Source organism: Gymnoscopelus microlampas, assembly GCF_963454915.1.
Source record: "Gymnoscopelus microlampas genome assembly, chromosome: 5".
Taxonomy (NCBI): Eukaryota; Metazoa; Chordata; class Actinopteri; order Myctophiformes; family Myctophidae; genus Gymnoscopelus; species Gymnoscopelus microlampas.
The window spans coordinates 46,639,642-46,662,754 of record NC_139942.1 but is presented as its reverse complement, the minus strand read 5'-3'; the positions used below and the strand labels follow the sequence as shown (position 1 = coordinate 46,662,754).

General features: G+C 42.4%; 1 protein-coding gene across 1 annotated transcript; it reads left to right on the top strand.

Annotated features, from left to right (window-relative positions):
- The first annotated feature begins 250 nt into the window (after positions 1-250).
- On the top strand, positions 251-21,330 carry vapal (VAMP (vesicle-associated membrane protein)-associated protein A, like). The gene is made up of 6 exons (XM_084058177.1): positions 251-489; positions 13,248-13,400; positions 15,653-15,756; positions 17,302-17,385; positions 19,413-19,613; positions 20,304-21,330. The coding sequence occupies exons 1-6, from the start codon at positions 432-434 to the stop codon at positions 20,460-20,462; spliced, it is 759 nt and encodes a 252-aa protein (XP_083914303.1). The 5' UTR covers positions 251-431; the 3' UTR covers positions 20,463-21,330.
- Positions 21,331-23,113: the final 1,783 nt, after the last annotated feature.

Here is a 23,113-nt window from a genome sequence, read left to right as displayed (position 1 = left end):
TGCCAATACTTTTGTACTTTTACTCAAGTACATTTTTAATACCCAACTTGCACTTGTAACAGACTATCTCTACAATAGGGTATCGATACTCTTATTTAAGTAAAAAAAAAAAGTGAATACTTCAATCATGTTCCTGTGATACTGTGTGAACTAATCACATCAATCGGTTAGCCACGCGGGGACGCGCAACAACAGGGGCCGCGTTCCGCGCACTCGCGCGAGTTCCAATATTTGTAGCCACAATGCGCGTTCCGGGCGCCCAGTCAGCGTTTGACTCAGACAGTAGTGGCAGTAGAGGGAAGAGAAGCAGGGATCCACGACTTCCACTTGCCAGTGGTGTGTGAGTGAGTGAGTGAGTGTGTGTGTGCGTGTGTGACTCCCTCATATTGCTGCTATCAAGTGCACCCCCCCCTCCACACACTACAGCTAAAATGTCCAAGTTGGAACAGATCCTAATTCTTGACCCCCCCGTCGACCTCAGATTTAAAGGTAGGTGAACGTGATTTATCCGTGTCCGTTGGTCTGGTTGTCGCCGCTGGTTAGCGAGTCGCGAGGTTAGAGTTTCTAGCCTGAACGCTGGAGGAATGACTTCACACACTCCCCTCTTCCGACCGACTTTTCCCCCCGTTGCTAGTTAGCTTAGCCGGGGCTAGCGTTAGCTTATTAGCCTTCAAACCGCCATTTTAAGTGAGCAAGCTTCCAGTAGCGCGAGCGACGACGGAGGCCGCGGTGGAAGCCTCGTGCTGCCGTGACGTGGAGGACCCCGGCGTGGCGCGTCGCCCCACGGCGGCCCGCCTGTCATTCATTCTGTGTGTGACTGTGTGTACAGAGTGGCGTTAACGGACGGACAGGCGCGAGGCGGCTGTCCGCAGTGGTGGAAAGTAACCAATTACATTTACTCAAGTACTGTACTTAAGTAAACATTTTGAGATACTTTACTGGAGTATTTCCATTTGACAATACTTTTACTCCACTACATCTCAAGAGACAAATATTGTACTTTTACTCCACTGCAATTATTTGAAAACTTAGTTACTTTGTAGCTTTTGATTATTACAAAAAAATACATTAACCACTTAAGCTCTATATACATTTCGGCCATTTGAAAATAGCAGATCTGCGCATTGTGAGCTTGTAGATCTGCTATTTTCAAAAGATTTGTATACATTTGAAAACTTGTGAAATGGGACATTCTGCATAATGAGTACTTTCTACTTTTGGTACTTTTAAGTACATTTTGATACCAATACTTAAGTACTTTTACTCAGGTACATTTTGAATTCCGGACATTTACTTGTAACAGAGTATTTCTACATTCCGGTATTGATACTTTTACTTAAGTAAAGAATGTGAGTAATTTTTTCCCCACCTCTGGCCACAGCACTGGGACGGTGCGTAAAAATCGCCAGGTTGACACGCAGTCGCGCGAGCGTATCACTCGACAATAAATGACGTGTTTTTCCACCTGTATATCAAGAAAAACATTTACGTCGACGTCGACACCCCCGAAAAGTTGTACCGTAGTGTTGCTGCTGCGGTTTCACTGACCGACCAGAGCTGAACATAACAAGCTAACAACACGTCACATTAAGTCCTGTTATCAATGCAGCTGGGAGGCAAGGGCTTAATACATGTATTATAACTCTATGGTTTAAAACAGTGGTTTTCAACCTTTTTCGCGTCAAGGACCCCCAAAATTGACAAATATTAGCCCAGGGACCCCCATTTGAAAAGATATGCCAGGGACTCAACCATATAGATTTCTTGGGGGTCCCAATCTACACTGTATCACCATCATCAGTGTTCATTTAACTCTGAGAGTGTACAAATGGAACCAAATGGACCCGTTAGGGTTTTGTACACTCTCAGAGTTACAGACATACAAGGGTCAATTTGGTTGCTAACTATTAATTTGGCTGGGGACCCCCTGGAACCCCCTCAAGGACCACTGGGGGTCCCCGGACCACTGGTTGAAAACCCCTGGTTTAAAATAATAAAGTCCAGTGATGTGTCAGTGAGTTTAGCTACAGCTCATGTTGGCTAGGCCAGCTGTGCTATAGTAGCCAGTGAAAGTTGACATACATACATGTCCTCAACAACACTGTCCAAGAACAAGCGATGCTTTTTTTTGGTTTTGCAGTGCTGTGATGCTTAGAAAGGGGACTGCTACATGTTCACTTAAAATATAATTAGACAAAAGCACGTGTATGAACTCTGTTCTTATTATGACAACCTCATTTGCAAGTATAGTTCCCATTACGAGTAGTGTTGATAATGTCGTTGCCTGGCATTTAAGCTGACGTAGTAAAACTTGTGTGACTTACTTGTCCCACTTTGTGTATTTTTGCCAGTGGACGTGATGAAACACAGGTGGTAATATTAATGAGGCAATGTAGAAGAGCATGTATGCCAGTGATCCTAATATTATTTTCATGATGATTAATGATTGTTTATAAGTAGTTTTTCTTTGTATAATGCACTTTATCCCAATGGCAAGTCTCACCATGGAGGTTAGCAGTAGTATTAGACAACCAAGAATTCTTTCAGGCCATTGCATGTGACAGTTCATCAGCTGAGGGTGAAACATTGCCCCCAAATACATAATATTTGTTCCAATGTTCTGATGAACCTCACATCACAGGCAATCTACATTTGGCCTTGTCATCAGAAGTGGACCAGAAGTGCTCTGTCATAATCTGGTTTTCCACCTCCTAATTCATCATAATTTGGTGGTTATGCTCCAATTTGCTGATCAGTCACACGGTTTACATTCTCGCCTGATCAGATAAAAAAATGTTACCCCGTACTTCACCTTGGAATAGGCACAAAGAGACTGATGAGACTGATTTGCAATAATTCGATTGCATATGAGCATGTTGGCAACACTGACATTGAAATGATTCTACATAAGGTGAAAACAAGTCCTTTTCACAAGTCTGAACATTGTCAAAGCCCCCCCCCCCCCCGAAAAAACCCAACTTGAACCTATGGTGACTTTGAGATGCAAATCAAAATGCAAAACTCTTGCAAATACATTGACATGCACTTTATTTCTTAGCAGGCTAAGTAGCAAAACCTGCTTTATGCTACAGCACTAATGCCACACGTGCCCCTATGTAATTTTAGTACCCCTGCATTCTAAGCCGTCTTGTACGTTGGCTTAGGTCTGAATGCAACATGTTATGCAAGGACCTGGGTTTTGACACAGCTTATAATTCACCATAGGGTGCAAATCTGATGCAAGCCCACTGTGTTGCCACTGATGACTGGAAGGACTGTAATTGAGGAGCAACACTGGAGTAAAAGGGCAGAGCTCATTTCTGAAAAGGTATACCAATTCTAGGCAACTTGAGGAGGCGGTGGAGGATGGCTGCAGCTCCTTAACTGTCACAGAGACGGTGCTAAATCTGTCCGTGTTGAATCCTGGTGCTGCTCTGTTTTAGAGGCTCTGCTGGGATTCCTCCAGCAAGCTAGAGGGGGCAGCCCTCCTTTTCTCGGTTGATATTTTTAGAACGGGACTGGCCTGGGGGACCCTAACTCAGCAGCATACATGCAAGGAGATGAGGGAGACCGTGGTAATGCTGCTTGAGCAAAAGTGGGACCTCAGAGTTATGAAACAAATGCAGGCTAGAATGGTGGGTGTGAGCAGAGCATGCACATTTTCGAGCTGTGCACTATCCTGCTTTTCATGGTTTCGCCTTTCCTTGTGTTAGATACTCCCCTGGTGTATGTATGCCGAGTGTCTAAAGTGTTAACTTATGAATGTCTTCATAATTGAGTTGCAATCCCTTTTACACAAGGATCTCATGCCACATGGCTGGTACATTTTCATTTAAAGTACAGTTTTGTGAATATTTGTTAATCTTATCAGATCATTGTGATTACTACTAGTTTGTGTTTTTCCATGTTTTGTTTCAACAGAGTTGATGACTATGTGAATGGGATCCTAATTACGTCCAATTTCCAAAGCTATTCACAGAATTTTTACAAGAGTTAAAATGCATTCTGATGTGGTATTTCAGGTTTAGTGGAATTCCTTTGTCACACACCACCAGTGTTGTAAGTGCTGTAACCTTCCATTCACCACCATAGCTGTACGTTTTGCCCTCAGCTGGGTGTGACCACTCCAATCTGGTCATGCATTGCTTCTTATCTCTGGGTAGTGGGTGTGAAGAAAGGCCGAGCTTGTAGACACAATCTGAACACCAGGGCTCTTGTCTTGTCCACATGCAGAGAATTAATGGAACATTATTTTGACCATTTCTGTACCTTTTTTTTATTCTGGAAGAAAAATTGATTGAGAAAAAAACATCTGTGGGTATGATGATGAAATATGAGTAATCACGTGAAAGTTGGTGAAAAGGGATAGTTCACCCAAAAAATAACTTAATAACTGTTTTCCTATCGATTAGTCACCCCATAGAGACTTGAATTCATGGATATATTTTAGTTTTTGTCGCATCCCTAAGCCAATAATTTGATGACCAGTGGACCGGTAAGCAGCGGTTCCGGTAGGAGACACAAAGGAGTCTCTTTGTGTCTCCTACCGGAACCGCTGCTAGTCATTACATTATTGGCTTAGGAATGCGACAAAAACAAAAAAATATTCATGAATTCAAGTCTCCATGGGGTGACTAATCGATAGAAGAAGTAATTTTGGGGGTGAACTATCCCTTAAGTTTATCACCACGCTGCAAAATACTTGCTCTTCAGTAACACTGTATTTCATATAAGTTCGTAGTTTTCATAGTCTGCAGTTAAAAGTGTGAAATGGAGTAAAAAAAAATAGGTCTAAAAATCTGCCTTCAAATATGTTGTAACACTGGAACACCCACGCAACAGATGGACAGCCAAGTGCAAATATTTAGAAAGCTGAATAAATTGAGCACTATTTTCCCATCGCATATATTCATTATGACAAACATGATGTTGAAGCCCATGCATACATAGCAGTGTTGTGGCCGTGGCGTTTAGCCTTTGCGTATGCACCGCTGCAGTTCGTCCACATGAGCGTCCTGCTTTTGGCTTTGTAATGCCGCTGGTTGGCCGGCGCCCGTGGGGAATGCAAGGTTCTGATAAGGGCATATTTAATGAGAACTAGAGAAGCAGGCCTGACAACCTTTGGTGTAGTACCTTGCTTCTGATATTTAAATTATTGTATTTAGTGTACAGCGATACCACCCACAGGCTACATTATTTTCTATTATTATTATTATTCATCCCCTGGACGTATGGGCATTTATTTATTTCAGCACTGTGTATGTTGGAACATCACTTCTCGGTGTAGATTAGAACTAACTGGTTTAGCAGCCATCACTTTCGAGTTACAACATTCAACAGGTTAACAGGTTGTGCTAGCTTAGTTTCAGTCGTTTGTCAAATGGTCTACTCCAGTCTGTATTTTGTCTAAAAGTAATAAGTACATTTTTATTTATAAATCAAATCTGAAGGAAGAGCAACACAATGTGTCCATATCTAGACGATATCAGTTGTTTTTCTTTAAATTATTGTATGGAAATGACTTAAAATGGGAAGTTGTGCATCACTGCTGAAATATATATCACAAGGGGGGGAAGTTGCTAGTTGTAGGCCTACTGTACTTTGTAGAGTATTAACCTATTAATGTACATGTATATATCAAAACAATGTCACATAGAACAGAATAGACTACATCAAGCACGGTATGCAGACCAACCTTGTAGGCTTAGGCTACACAAATCACATCAAACTGTTGGAAACTGACTAATCATGCATTGAAGGTGGTGCGCTGAACAGATGGAGGTTACACCTGATTGAGTGGTAGGCTAGGCTGTTCCACAGCTACCTCTGTACACTGATTACAAAGGCACTGTCATCTTAAGCTTTAATTGAGACTGTGGCCTAGGGCAGTGGTTCTCAAACATCTTTTGGCAGTTGGCACCATTACCCCCTTTCCCTGATTTCCTAATCCAAGTACCCCCTTTACCCAACTACTGTAGGCGACTACAACATTTTGCTTAGAAAACGGCAAGAGAAAATCATAGCTAGCATATCATTGCCGTCAGGCAGAAACCTTGAATCTCCATATTTCAACTTATGTCTCTTAAATGAATGCACTAGCAGCCCTACTTCGTCGCATGACGGTGTCGAGTAAAAGCAGCAAAAATGGCTGATCTTAAGGCCCAACACGTCGCAATGTGTTGCATTGTGAGCTTGTTGATCGCCTATTTTCACTATTTCTGAATGTTCTTTTTTGCAAGTGGTTAACCGTGTGGGTTTTATAAAGTATTAACTGCATGTGAGCAAATGACTACATTGGATCTATTGGAATAGAGGTTATTTTTTTCCATTTCCTGAAATGTAACGGTGTGTGTCGAAGTGTCCTTGAGCAAGACACTTAACCCTTAACCAGAAAACCCTTAACCTTGCATGGTTTCCTTTGCTGCCGGCGTGTAAATGTGCCGTGTAGGTAAATGTGAAATGCATTGTAAAGGGCTTTGGAGAAAGGTGCTATATAACCCATTAAGACCGGGAAATCATCTGTCATTTTAGATTTTAACCACTTTAACCATTATTTTAGACTTGGCTATTCAAAAATGGCAGATATACAAGCTCATGGAGATATAAATCAGGCTGCATTAGCAGCCTAGGTGCCTGGACCGCTACGGCAGCTGTCTGGGCCTGATTTCTAATGTATCTATCTAACTATATAAATGGCGACCAACTTCCGCACCCTCGGTGTCCACACCCCACAGCTCTCTTATCGACTAAACAACGCACCGCCAGACCACATGTCGCCAACTGACTCGCCACGCCGGCCGCGCTGAATTTACGCCTCGCGTAGGGGACATCTCACTGCTCAATACACCTTTTCCACCGCGCAACATAATTAATTCTACTCACCAAATGTCGGACAAAACGGAAGGGGAGGCAGCTTCGTACCGTTTACCGTGCGCACGACCTCATCACCACAACTGCACGCAGCCGCTGCGGGGGTTTTTTCCTTTTTTTCCAAACTTCTTTTTTTGGTCACCATTTTCTCCAGGCACCATTTCTCGTGTAACGTCGGGTGTTTCTTTTCACCAGCCAATCACCTTTCACGTTGCCACGTCCGTTGCCACGTCGCGCTGACGTACGCTAAACAAGCGCTGCCGTGCGCACAATGCAAACGAGCCCAAAGGCGCGCCAAAATCAGCCGACCATTGCTTACACACAAAGTCAGACCTGGCAACGCAGCCTACGCCAATCATGTGTGAGAGATCTACAAGCTATGGGGCAGAGACGCCACCGTATCTTAGCAACAACTACAGCGCTCACTCTCATTGGTCGTGTCACGCTAAGAGCAGTCTCCAGACAATGGCATCGCAGACAGCTTGCTGTTACTGCTGTAGCCATCACAGGCAGTTGCAGCACGACGGACAGGGCGCTGTGATAGCTGCCATGTCGCTAACGCTAACCTGGTTGTCATGCCTGCAGCGGCTGTGCAATCACTTTGTCAACAATGCACGTTCGTGTGGTGAATGTCTATATTGCTGCTCAGTTCGTCCATTGTAGATGGTGTATGTTTGTGTGTGTCTTCTGGAGAACTATGTCGCTCCACAGCAACTACAGTAACTAACGTAATGGCAGGACCGCCCCGTGCAACAGATGTTAGGCTGCATTATGGTCATGTAGTAATTTCAGATAATTTCGCTCCGATTAGAGCAGTGTTTATCAACCCTTTCACGCCGCCCCCCCCCCCCCCCCCCCCCCCAAATACACGTACTTGATCTGGGACCCCCCCATTCTGTTTGACTCCGTTCCACAAGTAAATATTGTGAAAATAGCCGATCTACAAGCTCGAAACGCCTCACGTTCAGAGGCTTTGTAAGCTTGGAGATCGGCTATTTTCTACATGATTGCCTCTTTCTTACATTCTTTGCCAATGTGGCCCATGTTTTCATAGCATAGTTTCTTGACTACTTCTGTTGCAGAAATGGCCATTTCCTTTACTTTCGGTTTTTCATTGTCTCCGCCAGGCCGAAAGGCATGGCGCAACACTATGTTTCACCCCCTGTCCGTCCGTCTGTGATAGCTAATCTCTCACATCGTTGACTTGATCGCAGCAAAATAACAGCCCGATGTGGAGAGTCAGTGAGAGCTGGATAAACGACGTAAAATGTGTCAAAAGGAGTCTGTACGGCTGTCGATAAATGAACACATGACGTTGGTGGGACAGCAGATATTGTGTCTTTTGGACAAACAGCAGCGTGGTGCTGATGTTTGTTGTGTGAAGCAGCTTAATGTCAGAGTGTTTGTGTTGGAGCGCCTCAGTGCGGCTGCAGAGTTCATGTGCAACCTCTTCCAGAGAGACACAGAGACACTAGAAACTCTGCTGGGGAAAAAAAACACTGCTGGGCATTGACTTTCCTATGGACATTGATCTACACACTGCAGGTATATCTGCTACACACACAACATCAAACTACACACTGCAGGTATGATGCAGCGTTTGCATTACAGCCAGCATGCCAGCGTAGTTCCCATATGGTTTCAAGGTGGGCTAAACCATATGGACCCCATGTCAGCAATGTCAGCGGCATCCACTTCAGTCCCAACTGCGATGCCCATGCAGGCTATAAGTAGCTTCTACCTGGCCCTTAGCTGGGCCCCAACTAGCCATGTTTATGTGGGACCAAGGCGGGTCCTAACTGGGTTTGCCCATGCAGGCTTTAACTGGGTTCTACCTGGGCCCTAGGTGTACCCTAACCAACCACAGTGCAGTGCCCATCGCTCCAATTGTTGTGACGTCAGGGCTCTCAATACTGCACATTGGTGGAGGAGGAGGGGCCGCAGGGCGACCGCACACATCGCTGAACCAATGGTAGCCCACGGATGTTTCCTCTGTGGATTTACAATCTGCCCCTCTATGCCACATATCATCCGCACTACAGGGTCTTCACTGACCGCGCCACGGCCCCACTGACCCTCATGACGCTACGCCACTTAAACGTGCGGCAGCATGCGCTGGGTTGCCAGGTTTGCACAGCCTGCGCCAGAAACAAGCGACCACCTTCATGAAAAAAAAAAAACACCGAAATGGTCCGCAATGTTCCAGGGGTGTCCCCGCGCGTCCCAACACTCCACAGGGGGTCAGTGGACCATCAGGGGGTCCGCGGACCCCCTGTGGACCCCCTGAAACATAACAAATATTATTTCTTCAAATTTTTTCCTTTTTCAAAAAATTTTTTCCACAGTTTCACTCCGGCGATTTGGGTCCCCCAATATACACACGGCTGGGCCCCGTGCGCGGCTGGGGTTGAGGGGGGCCTAGCCCCCCGAAACTCTAGTAATCTATAATTGTGCATGTCAAGTTTTTTTTTTACTTCATTTGGTTTAACACTGTACAGATCAGCAGGTTCACCCAAAGTCTCAATGTTTTATTATTAAACATAATGGTAAAATAAATGTTTACATTTTCCACTTTCTCTCATGTACCCCCTGGAGAACCACACACATACCGCCCCATTTTAGATAACTCTCTTAGGGGAAGAGTGAGTGCAAAGTAGGTCAGTGATGTATAAGAGAATCCGTGTTAAGAACTAAAACCCTATTATTTTTTGGTCGACCGTGGTCCTCCAGGGCAGGGGTCCATACTAGGTCCGCTCCTCTTTTCCCCTCTACACCAGATCTCTTTGACAAAAATAGACAACCTCACAACGTTGTGAGCTTGTAGATCTGCCATTTCCACCGAATGTTCACCAGAATAGGGACGCTCGTCGTGGTACGTTAGCACCTCAAAGGCATTCAAAACAAAACTGCAGACCTCTCAAAACAAACTGGTCAGGTTACTACTGGGCCTTACACCCAGTACTCGCCTAACCCCTGCTCATTATGCTAGGGTGGGATGGCTCAAGGTAGAGGACCGAGTAAAGCAACTTGCAATGGGCCTGTTCTTCAAGATATGCGAGAAAACAGGGATACACATGTACCTGTCAGACTACTTCAATAGCGTAAAAGACACACACAGGCACAACATCAGAAGGAGCCCCACTGATCTCACTGAACCCAGTTTCGGCACACAAATGGGGTCAAATTCGTTCTACTGCTATGCCGCCAGAATGTGGAATGCCCTACCAACAGTCATAAAAAAGTGACTCCTTACCCTCCTTCAAAACCGCTCTAAAAGAGCACCTACACCTGTACAGGTGTCTGCAAATTGTAACTGGCCCCTGTTAAAAGTCTAAGTATATCACCGTAAACCCCCCCACCCACTGTTAACTGTACAATGTACATATCTTTCTTTCTTATTACTACTCGTATATATGATGTTTTTTGCATATTACTGTATATTATTGTTTATTTAAATGTCTCGATGAATTGAATACACAGGACCATAATGGAAACGAGCCCTGAGGGCTTATCTGGGTTATCCTTTAAGCATTCTTTTGTATAAATCTATATGGGAAATATAGATGGTTCTAATTGTGTGGTTAAAAAAGATTATTTTTTTCAAGATGGGCTAAAACCCTGTTCTTAATGTCATTGTCAGCAATCTAGCAGCTGAATTTTGTAAAGGCTTTAATATGCCGAAGCAGCCATTGCACACTGGGTGGGTGTTCCAGTGTTCCAACATGGACAAAAACAGACTGCAGGATGTGCTAGTCAGTGGTTTATTTTTATTTTTAGGACCGTATGAAGCTTTTGTATTTTGTGAGTGCTAGAGGGGATGCTGCCATCGATATCAAGTAGCACTTCTACCGATATCAAGTAGCACTTCTACTGCAGTGATGGCTTGTAAAATGGCCTTTTGGTTATTTAAATGGGTGATAAACCAAATTCTGGGACCTCCAGTTGAGGGAGCTGCTGGATTCCACAATCCATCTGCGATTGATTGAACTGTATGAAGTCCAGACTGAACCTATGATAAATTTGACCAACACCAATACCTTTCCACCCTGAATACTTAGGCTAATAGGCTATATGAAAGTTTATGCAGAATCCCTACTAAATGGATGCATAAAGGCATCTTCTCATGTCAAGTTTCCTTTTAATAATTCAGATTTGTTTCTAGTTGCTCAGACAGTAGCATACCAATCAATATAATTGCCTCAGAGGATGGAGATGACTCTTCTTTAGCTACAGTAGGTAAAGGAGGGCTAGTTTTTCAGCTAATTAACCGTTTGATTAAGGTGTCTGGGTTATGGTTTACTGGTAGTGACAGGTCCTTGACTTCCATCATGAATCATTTTAGTAGAATCGAATGGATTTTAAAGTAACTGTAAGCTGGCTTTAATGGTGATCCGTCTCGTATTCAGTCCTGTTTAACCCAGTCAAACACAACCCCTCCCAGATAATGCAAGTGGGACAGAAAATCAGATTTCACAATCGAATGTCCTCAATATAGCCATCTATCATGGGACAGCAGCAGGGGAGTGGCAGGTAGAATATTGACCACTGTGCTAACTTAGGACCAATACCCCGGTCTATACCACAATAGAACATGACATGGTCATTATGATTTGTCATGCTGCGTTTGTTTAAATGTGCAGCATCATGGCGCTTATTTGTTTGACCCCCTGTACATGACCACAGGTTCACACAATGCTCCCATGGTAATTGTGTTCATTAAGTTTGAGGTATAGGGCCGGGGATGGACAGCCGCCTTGCCTTTGGTGTTCAAGTTGTGTTCCTGACAAAACATGGACCTATCAAAGCCGGCCTGTGCTGACTGTAGTTAACAGACTAATTTGAAGCAAACCCTGTCACAAGAACGGACCAAATGTACTAATGTGCTCCCGGTAATTGAACTGTATAGGTCAAGTCCAATATGGACACGAGATCTCCATATGAAATTAGCTGCCGGTGAGGCGGTGTTCTTCATCTTGGATGTCTGAAGATGTGTGTCCTACTGATGTTCTCATCACAAGCTATGGGACTATGCTTGATGATGACAGCACAGGTTTTCAAGGTTATCTACTGCAGTTTGCCATTTTAAAGGGGCTGTGATTTTCTTAGAGGGGAAATGTGATTTCAAACGCCTTCCTATCCTGGTCCCTTTCAGAATCCCAGGCCTACTAATAACACAGATGTGTACTGAGGAAAACTGAGTAAATAATACAAACATTTGTCCTTTTATATATATTTTTAATTTAGCCTAAATGTGTGTGATACCTCATTCATACAGGTGGATCATTTTATTTGCGGTAAAAATTGTTTAGCTTGCATCCTTTTATCGCTGCTTAATATTCACGTTCAGTGTGGATAAACTCATGACACAAACAGCAGTTTATATGAATGCAAATGAATTGCACAAAATAAATTCTCCAATATGCTACATGTATTTCAATGAGGCTATTTCAATATTTTTGTTTAAAATCTTTTTTATCCTTAAACAGTGCAAGGGAGAATAATTCACAAAATGAATCTCAGTCGTCGCAATCTCTAATGCGTTTTCCAGTATAAATACATAAAGGAGATGAACTGTTGTGTCAATTATAGAAAGTTCTGAAAATTCAGAATATTTGAGACATGGTTCCATAAATATTACACAAGTCCTGTCTACCATTTGACTTTTTCCTCAAAACTGCTGAAGCAATGTTGTGACTCAGCCACTACTAGCCAAGGAGCTCTGTTTACTTAGTGAATTTAAACTAATTTAAGTTGAGTTACAGCCTGATAGCATTATTCAACTAAAAGACTTGCTTTGAACTGCTTTGCTGAGCCAGGCACAAAACGACTGTAGTAATCTAGTAATCTAGTTGGAACTTGGAATATTGAATTTGTTTTCTCTTTTGGTGTACTGTAGATACAAAATATACTGCTCAAAAAAATAAAGGGAACACTTTGATCCCTTAATTCTTTTGAGTTTTTTCATGAACTGTGTACAACAAAAAAACTCAAAAGAATTAAGGGATCAAAGTGTTCCCTTTATTTTTTTTGAGCAGTTTATATCTTGACCTCCATAATATCCTGTATTGTGAATTTAGGAGATCTACTGGAAAATGGTGTTTCTGTTTACTCACTTAATTTCCGTTTACTAAATAATAATGGGCCTACTAATTCTTAAAAGTCTTTGGAGGACTTCACTTCATATTTAAGTAGGACATTTGCTAAACTATGCTGTTATTCAAATCGGTTTTGTTTTGTAGCAGTGGTAACTTGTAAACTTCCTGAATATAGTGACACACTGCCACCAAATGAACAAAAGGACAGGGAACCGCCAACACACACAAAGGCTTTGTTGACTACTGTTGTTTATAATAATTTCTCCCTCTCTCTCTCTCAAGGTCCCTTTACAGATGTAGTCACCACCAACCTTAAACTGAAGAACCCCTCTGAAAAAAGAGTATGTTTCAAAGTCAAGACGACAGCGCCGCGCCGGTACTGTGTACGACCAAACAGTGGCGTCATCGAGCCTGGAGCAACCGTCACTATCTCTGGTGAGTGGGTTTACACTTAAGACCCGAACCAACTCAAACCAACCTACGACCATTATGTTATACAGTCAAATCCAGTGTTAATTTAACCCTTACACGTTCACAATTATATTAGCACTTAAGTTTCCGTGCTTTATAGTAATTTAGATGGGTTTTTCTTTTCTTGCAATGAACCTCCTTGAGCTTCATCATTGTTACATTAAGATATTTAATTGATGTTCTCATCCAGATGGATTTTCAATGAGGGAAACAAAGTGGAAGATTTCAAGCAAAGAGTGCAGGAACCACAAGTCTTACTGTAGCATAACAGAGATCTGTTATCCTACAATGTAAGGAAGTGGAAGTGGTAGTGGTAGAAGTATGACAGATTTTGTCAAGATATGGACTTATTATAACAATATATACAGTAGGAGAAACATATGAGTGGGTGATTCAGGTGTGGGCTGTGGTCATGTTGATATTTGTTGAAGAGTTGAGTTTTCACCTTGCAGCACAGCACAAGACGTATCTTTCTTTGGACTGCGCCCCGGTCCAGTGTAATAACTGGATGGGGGGTGCACTACAAATCCCGAACCCATTAACCCATGTAACCCATCGCTGTGGGAAATATAGATGGTATGATGACGCATGATCAGGCCGATCTTGGATTTACATAGGTTAAGGTTATCATTTCCTAGTCTTAAAGCAATCATGGCACCAGATCTTTCCGAATAACGAATTTGAGCCGCTCCACAAGTTGAAAGGAGTAGAGAGCCTTTCGGTTGAACAAGTCGCATTTTTTTTTGTTCCACGTTCCGGTGTCACATTGGCCCTGATATGATGTTTTTCTTTTGCAACGCAGTACCAAATATAAATCAGATTACATGAACATGATTGAGTTAGTAAGACAAGTTCTGGATGTATGCTGGCCCATTATGGATGCTAATTCTGCACTATGTGCCAGACATCTGCCCTGTCTGGCACATAGTACCTGCTACAGTACAAACACGGGATGCTGCCTCAGCTAGGGGTGCAATGATTCAGTTAGCCCATGGTTTGGTTCGTACCTCAGTTTTTGGGGCACAGGTTTGGTTTAGGTACAGTTTGGAAAATGTATATATTGATAATATTTAAAAAATGCTCTCATTATTCCATTTAGACTCATTCGAGTATGACATTATTGTCTTCCTTTCATTATTTTCAAGGAGTCAAAACTCTGTTGTTTTTGGTTGTTGTAATCTCTGTATAGGATTAAAAATATTATGCTAGCACCTCAAAGACAAGTGTTTACTCGCTCCGCTCAAACTGTGTTGGAAATAACTACACTTTAGAATGAGGCAACGAGCTCACCCCGTTGCACCCCTAGTCTCAGCATGCAGAGGGTAAAATGGTTTTGGTGTGCCAACTTGCCTCATTTATATGAACTATTACATTTTTACTGAAAATTAAGACAAAGTAAGATAAATCTGCAGACATGTCATCTACGCCTACATGGTGTGTGTTGATACAACTTGCAAAACAGTTGTCCTAATTGATACAGATCAATTGGATGCTGTTGCTGATGCATTTAGTAATTAATGCTGTGTTTAGTATGCATGCTGGTGCACTAAGACTACACTCGCATGAACATACTATATATGTACAGGAAGGCACAGAAGTGGACAGGATTTCTGCCACGGAAAGAGAAGAATAGACTCCAGACAGACTATTCAAAATTGTTCACGAATCACATTGTGGAGAAAACATAAGGCAGGCTAAAACAAACTAAAACAAATGTTGCACTCAATGCAGTTTTGACAGTTTGGTGAGTTTATTTAACGAGGATCTGGAACTTTGACATTATAGCAGAAGATAAGCAATGCTACAACCATACGTTGAAGTAGTGTTGCCTGCTACATTTTCATGTAGCTTAATTGACATGATACATGGAAATGTAGCTTGAGAATGGTATCGTAAGGATCCTTAGTCTCGGTAATATTGTCTTGGTCTTTATTTTAACACTGGCCATAACATTTCACGAAGTCCTGTTTTTATATAATGATGTTCAAAGTACAACCAGCATAACAGCAAGTTGGATTCAGAAATCCAACTTGCTGAAATCGGAAATGGGATACTTATGTTAAAAGAGTTTGACAAACCACTGGTATAAATCGGTCATGGCGCTCCAGATTTTGCAGTTGTCGGGTCTGATCTTTTTGGCATTCAGATGTTGACCACCTCGATATTCATATTTGTGTAATGTATGTTTTGACGCCGTTTCTCTTTTCACTTCACAGTAATGCTACAGCCCTTTGACTACGACCCCAATGAGAAAAGCAAACACAAATTTATGGTGCAGACCATTTTTGCCCCACCAAACGTTTCTGACATGGATTCATTGGTAAGGTTCTTATAAACCTGCTGTGGTTTAAGTCGAGACACACACACACACACACACACACACACACACACACACACACACACACACACACACACACACACACACACACACACTGTACATCAACCTTTTAGCCATGAGCCTAATGCCGAAAAAGTAGAAGATTTACAAGCTGACAACGCGGCACGTTGTGAGATTATAGATGGGCTATTTTACGGTGCACGACACTGGCACGCATCTAAGTATAAATCAGGTTTAATTACTCTTTAATTCCAACCCTTAACACCTAACCTCTAAATGTGTAATCCTAACCACACCCTGAATCTTTTTCTAATTGCAAACAGATCTATAAAAATATTTTTTTTTAAACCATAAATCAACCATTTTCCTTAAAAATCAAAAACTCAAATGCTACTATACTTGTGCTTGTGGGGTCATTCGGTCCTCACAAGTATAGTAATACACACACACACACACACACACACACACACACACACACACACACACACACACACACACACGCACAGTATTGTGTGTCAGTTTATAGGTTACTTATCGACCTGTAATGCTTTTTGACGAGGATTTGCTACAAACACATACACTCAATATATTGCATTTTAATTGAACAAATCACCTCTGCCTCATTAAGGTAAATGGATTTCATAATTGCCTGCTTTGAGTTACCAGTCAGACAGGCATTCCTTTTTTTCCTGCTTTGGTATGAGACAGTGTGACATTTGTCCACCAGAGGGCAGCAGATACCCAGTCTGACTGACACACACACACACACACACACACACACACACACACACACACACACACACACACACACACACACACACACACACACAGGCACATGCCTCATTGCTCTCGGTCATAAGCCTTGGAAAAAGGAGTGCAAATGAGGAAGTAGTGCGTAAGAAACCAAACAGACTTACTGATAAGTAATCTGCTAGGGAGACCAATGCTTTACAGGAGACATTTGTTCTCAGGTGTTACACAACCGTTCTGATAGAAAAATGTTAGTCCTAAAGAACATCTTGTGACCAACTTTTGGGGCTTGACTCTCTGGGCGAAAAAGAAAAAGCATTTGGTGTACATTATCCGTGTTGCTTAACTGTATTGCAACAACAATATTTCATTGTTCCTATGGTTTTATATTTTTTATCATTTTCATCATACTCTAAAGTTTGAACTGTATTTTCATTCTACTGTATGTTACACTGCACATTAAACTGTAGCCACACAGCTACACTGAATTGGTTGTATATATACCAGTAAGTGTTGGTGAATGTAGGAGCCTTTCTGTATAAAACAATCCAGTGGTCTGTCTAAAAAAGACTGACAGATTTGAAATGTACCGTTATGGTTTTTTAAGAGCATTTTAATTTTATGCAGCCTGACTCCCGAGAGGTTCATGGTTTTATCGTGCATTGAATGAAGACAGCGGTGCATGTGTGTGCATGCACATGTGTGCATGGATGAGATCCAGCTGTTAACAGTTCAGTCAGTGTGATGAATAACACTCCCATTTTTCATGTCCGCCAGTGGAAAGATGCAAAACCCGATGATCTCATGGATTCCAAGCTGAGATGTGTTTTTGAGCTGCCTTCTGAAAACGACGTGAAAGTGGTAAGAAGCGTCTGGAGCGAGTTTGAAACTGATCCCATATCTAGTTACAAAAGAAATACACCAAAAACGACACTAAAATGAACTTGCCGTTCTAACTAACAATTATCGATGGACCTGATTCTTTAATTTATTTAAATCTTTTCCTAAGTGGATCTTAGATCTGTGTGCTACAGTACATCAGCGGTAATTGGTTATTGACCGTTTACAGAACATCCCGAACGATAGCTTATGTACAGATTTAAACATTGGAGGTATGTAAACGTACATGCATTTAATCGTTGTGCACAGAGTATCATGGATCTCATACAGATTGTGTAAACGTCCACTTCAACTCGGTGACTTTGATTCAGGGACAATTTCACAGCTAAATGGAAACAGAACACTGTGTTGACGTACATGTACAGGGTCAGCAGAACCTCGCATCAATCACAAGGAGGACAAGTACATAATAGAGACGGTAAACTGTACCCTGCAAAAATGTAATTGAAAAAAGGTTAACATTTTCCAAAGTCGGTCACAATTATTAATATTCTAACATCAATGTTTTAGAAACATTTAACGATTAATTTAAAAGAATGACTTGGTGGATGTCAGTTTTAAATGAAACTCTGATGGTTGTACATGATTTCCAGAGGGAAAGTGGGCTCCTATCCAAGAGCAGCAGTATTAGCCAGTGCAGACGGGCAGAGAATAGGATGTAAAATCAGGCTCTTACCTCCAGCTACACAGGCTTCGCGTTCAACAGCTGGTCGATGCCTCAAGCTTGCCGACCCTGGCCTGTCCCCCACCCCCAGGCAGCGTTCCCAACAGAAGCGACCTTTAGGGATTCAGAACAGGGTCGCAGAGCTCTTGAGGTCAAACACAGGAAGCATCCAAGGGTTGTTGTCAGGGTTGAAGATCAAAAGGTCATGTCTGCTGATTGGCACATATACTGTACTAGTGGGATAGCAGGTGAGCAGCTGGGTAGGGAATGGTCACTGCTGCCACAGATTGGTGATGTTTAGTTGTTGAGGTATTTGCCACTGTACATTTGCACATACTGTACGTGAAATTTGTAAAAAAAAATCTGCATTTAGCCATCCTAACTATATATTAACCCATTTAAGGCCTGAGTCCGATTTTTAAAATGTTTTCTAAATCCTAATAGATTTTAGAAAAAAATATAAAACATATTTTTAAACTTTTTCAAAAATAGCAAATATTTTGTAACTATTTTTCAAAAATAGCAGATCTACAAGCTTGTAGTGCGGCACTCGGTGCCGCGCTATGAGCTTGTATATCTGCTATTTTTGAATAGCCAAAGAAATCTAAAATGACACAGATGCGTTCCCTGTCTTAATGGGTACATGAGTACATATCTGTATGTAATTGAATTTAGTGTATGGCAGAATAAATCAAATGTTTTGTTTTCATCAGCAAATGTTAGTGACCAGTGGAGAAGTAATTGCTCTTGCTGAAGGGTCCCCCGCTGACGTTGATGCATGCCTCCTACCTTGTAGTACACATGCCGCATATTACTAGCCACGACAGCGTGGATGGTATTGTGAAGTGTTTATACTGTATGTCTGTGGACAGATTTTGTCACCGCGATAGTCATAACCACATAAGAGTCAGTCAGTTAAGAATATAATTAACGCGGAGTTCTCAGTAACCGTAGTGTCGATAGAAAAGAACGTAGTGTCAATTTGACTATTTGACCAGTACCTCCAGAAAAACAAATGTTTTGGGTATAACTCTCACACTGCCAGCCTCTACATATCCATGCCATCATGTTTGTCTGTTCTCCAAAACTAAGCCACATCAAACAAGACTCTCGGAGGCACTGATTTCCTCCCCGGTCCCTTTGATGTGGCTGCTGTGTGCCTCGAAGCCCTGGACGAGTCTCCCTGTCTCTGGCACAGACTCCCGTCTGGAGGCTAACCTCCCTACTTAGTCCGGGGCATGCTGGATTTCACTTCAGTGGTCTCTCTTTTCTCTCTCTCTCTGTCTGTCTCTCCCTCTTTGTGCATGCCTCGCTCGATGTGCAGAAGCAAGAGAATGACGTGGATGCGACCAAAGCAGCCCCTGTGATGAACTCTGCTAAGGGCGACATGCCCTCTGCAGCCACGGCCGCAGCCAAACCTGTCAGTGCCTCCCTGGACGACTCTGAGATGAAGAAAGTGTTGGAGGAGTGCAAGAGGCTGCAGTCTGAGATGAGCAAAATGTCTGAAGAGAATCGGCAACTTAAGGTTTGATTTAAAGACGTGTGATGAGCGATATTTAATTTGTACAGTGGGTTTTCAGACAATCTTGGAACCCATTTACTATTTTATTTTATTTTTTACAGACAATTAGCCTTTTCTTGATTTTTGTTTTGTTTTACAGTCAATTAGCCTCTGAGGGAAATGGGTCAAGTTTGTGGGCTAAAACCATTAATCGTCTGCAAAAACAAATAAACGCAAAAAGATTATCCAATGGGTTCCGATATCAGTTTTCAGGTTACTAGTTGAGACAAAGCATTAAATTGAATTTGGAGATCTGGATGAGGTGTATAACCCATTTAGACCTGAGGCAGATTGTAAAAACGCGCTTCTAAATCCTGACCTAAGTTTTCTGAAAAATTGAATGAATTTATTCAAAAATTACAACAAATGTATGTTGCTATACACTGTACATGACAACAAGAACCCCAAAAGGGGTTCCCGTCCTGAAAGGTATAGTTACAAATAGGGGTTCCCGCTCAAAATGGGATAAGCAAAGCAGCCACAAAAATATCTTGTATGCCTCATTCGTTTTTCACTATGAATGTTTGGCATCACCATCAACTGATGAGGTTATCTGGTTGCTTTTGAAATGCAATGCAGAGAGAACTGTGTAGAAGATGTATACAATAGCCCCTGGGACTGTTTTTAATTGTTTCTCCCGTTGCTCTTTCCCAGGACGATGGACTTAGAATGAGAAAGGCTGCCCGCTCGGACCACGTGACATCAAACTCCACCATCCTCGGCCGAGAAACCAGCACCACCTCGCTGCCCTCCCTCCTCGTCGTCATAGCCGCCATCTTCATCGGATTCTTCCTAGGGAAGTTCATCTTGTAAACTGGGAGACGGTGTGTGTGCCAGCACGGCTCTCACCAAACCTCGCCCTGGCCCCCGGAATATGGAAAAAAATAACGAAAACAAAAAATAAACCAACCAACCAGGCCTGGATGAAATCGAAGTCTTTCTGTTGACTTTGCCATATCATTGGTAGTGCGGCCTACAGTGAAAACACGTCTGTACAGCATCATGTCGAGGGTGTCGCCTTTTTACAATCTTCCTCTCACACACGGTTAGTACACACACACACACAGAGAGTCAAGAAAGAAAGGAAAAAATAAAACAAAGTGATTGCTCCTTTATCGTTTTATTTTTTGATGGCTGGATGTACAGGTGGTAATGTGGATGTGGTGGGTAATCAATCAATTAACACGGACAGTTGAGATGCGCGTAGAGTGACGGCGGGCAAGAAGCAGTCAAAAAAATCATTCTCTCTCTCTCTCTCTGTTTTAATAGAAATTGAATGGAATGTTAGGTGTCTTGTAAATGTTGTTTTAAAAAGATCCTTTTAAGAAAAAAGGAAATAACTTCCATCAAAAAACACCTTGCTACCTGTTGCTGGATTGCCTCTGAAGTTGACTTAATTATGTTCAGTTTGTAATTTCTACTGTTTTCTCTTGGGGAATGTTTTGAGTCCAGCTCGGGATTTCGGTGCCTCCTTCCTTGTACATTTTCTGTCCTTTTCCTGTCACTGACAACACCAATGCAGACTTTATATTATTATTATTATTAATTTTATTGTTCTTTTGTTTCTCAATACAAATATATTCCTTCTGAGGCAAAAATAATGTTGACTGAATTAAGGTCTCATTCTTACAATCCTGTTCCATGGTATTAAGCATTGAAGAAATAAAAATGAAAAAATGTTGTTTTGATAACTGTCTGACTGTGTGTGTCCCTTGAGCCGTACACCATCAGCCATTGCACATTCAGATATAATATTTTCATGCAGTTGAATAAGCATATTTCATTCATAAACCCTTATCAAACATGACCCTTGAGGCACGGGTACACGTCTTCCTGTTGTGTATTGTGGCTTCCTCCTGTTGGTGCCACAATGTCTAATGTTCAGCAGGGGTTATACTGTCAACGTTGACAGAACTTGGTACAAGCGTTAAGACATGACGACTACACATGAGTTGGTGGTACAGGTGTTAAGTTGAGGATGTGGCTTTTGAGTCATGAAGGGATGAGACGGTGCACTGTACTTAGGGTTTCACCTCAATTGTTTTTTAAAACATCTACAACATTAAAGAATTGTGTTTGAGAGGTCCTCTGGACTTTTCAGTTATATTTCAATTTTATTAAAGTGTAAAATCACAGCAAGTTGTCTCCAGACACTTAACATGTAGAGCAGAGACCCGACATTGTCCCACCCTGATCAAGCTCTTTTGTAACGGTGGCACTGGCAACGACAAACTCCTCCTTAACTGGAAGAAGCGTCAGGCAGACCCAGGCTCTAGGGTGGCGGCCATCTGTAGTAAATAAATGGGAGTATGTATGGGGGAGAATATCCATGATGGGTACACTACAGCAAACCCAAAGTGTTAATCCAATCCGTTGACTCCATGAACCCAAAGTGAAAGCTCACCCTTTTTGGGTTGTCCTAATGTTGGCTCTTTTTTTGTTTTCGTACTCTTAATACTGCCCCTTCCTGTTTTTTGTGAGTGACTAGGTAAGTTAGACCAGTTGTTCAAACCCTTTCATGTCAAGGACGCCCAAATTGATATATGGCCGCGAACCCCCATCTGAAAAGAGTTTTTGCCAGGGACTCCCGGAAGAGACGTCCATGGACCCCGCTTTGAGAACCACTGAGTTAGACCACTACCATAGGACTGACTGGTAGGTAAGACACCTGGACATTGGTCCTTTTGTTTTCATAGTTTTCTGCTAGAGTACTTAAACTACTTGTAGTTGTCATTAGTAGAGATTTGCCCCTGCCTTCAAAAATGTTAGTCTCCCTCTGTAAGGGAAGAAGAGGCAAACGGCAGGCAGACCGGTCCTGGCTTTATCTGGTGGGCCATCCTTGTTGAATTACTGCACCTCATCCTCTTCTACTGTGCCGTCTGACTTCCTCCAGGTGGGCTGTAAAGATATAACTCACTGCCGGGTGACCTCAAAAGCAATAAAGCATCATTTTCAGCATGGCTCTGGGGGACTTGTGTGTTCGGAGCTCTTTCAGGGGTGGCCACCAGATACACGAGTCTACGCTTTTTGTACACCAGGCTGGTATTAGATAAGCCACCAGAGAACTATTCCCTGGAGATGGGTAGGTACTGGGTGGTGTGAATGGATCATTACCAGAGGTTGGTGTTTCCATGATCGTGGGCTTTCCTTATATACTACTTAGTCCTTGAATTTTGTGCAAGCAAACATAGCTAGAAAGCTCCTCCTCTGTTTGAGTGTATCGTGTGTCTCCATGTCTGTGAGGGTATGCAACACGAACGACTCCTAGTCCAAAGTATGATGTCACGTGTCACACATGTATGTGACATTGTAGTATGCCAATACTGACGTGCTTGAACATCTCCCTCCTGATTCACCATTAAGTCTCCTTGTGGACCAGTTCCATTTGTGGTGCTGTGATGTCACTGATGTTCAGAATGCACTTGTTGAGGTAACTGACCAAGCGAAGGAAACGCTGTAGTGAA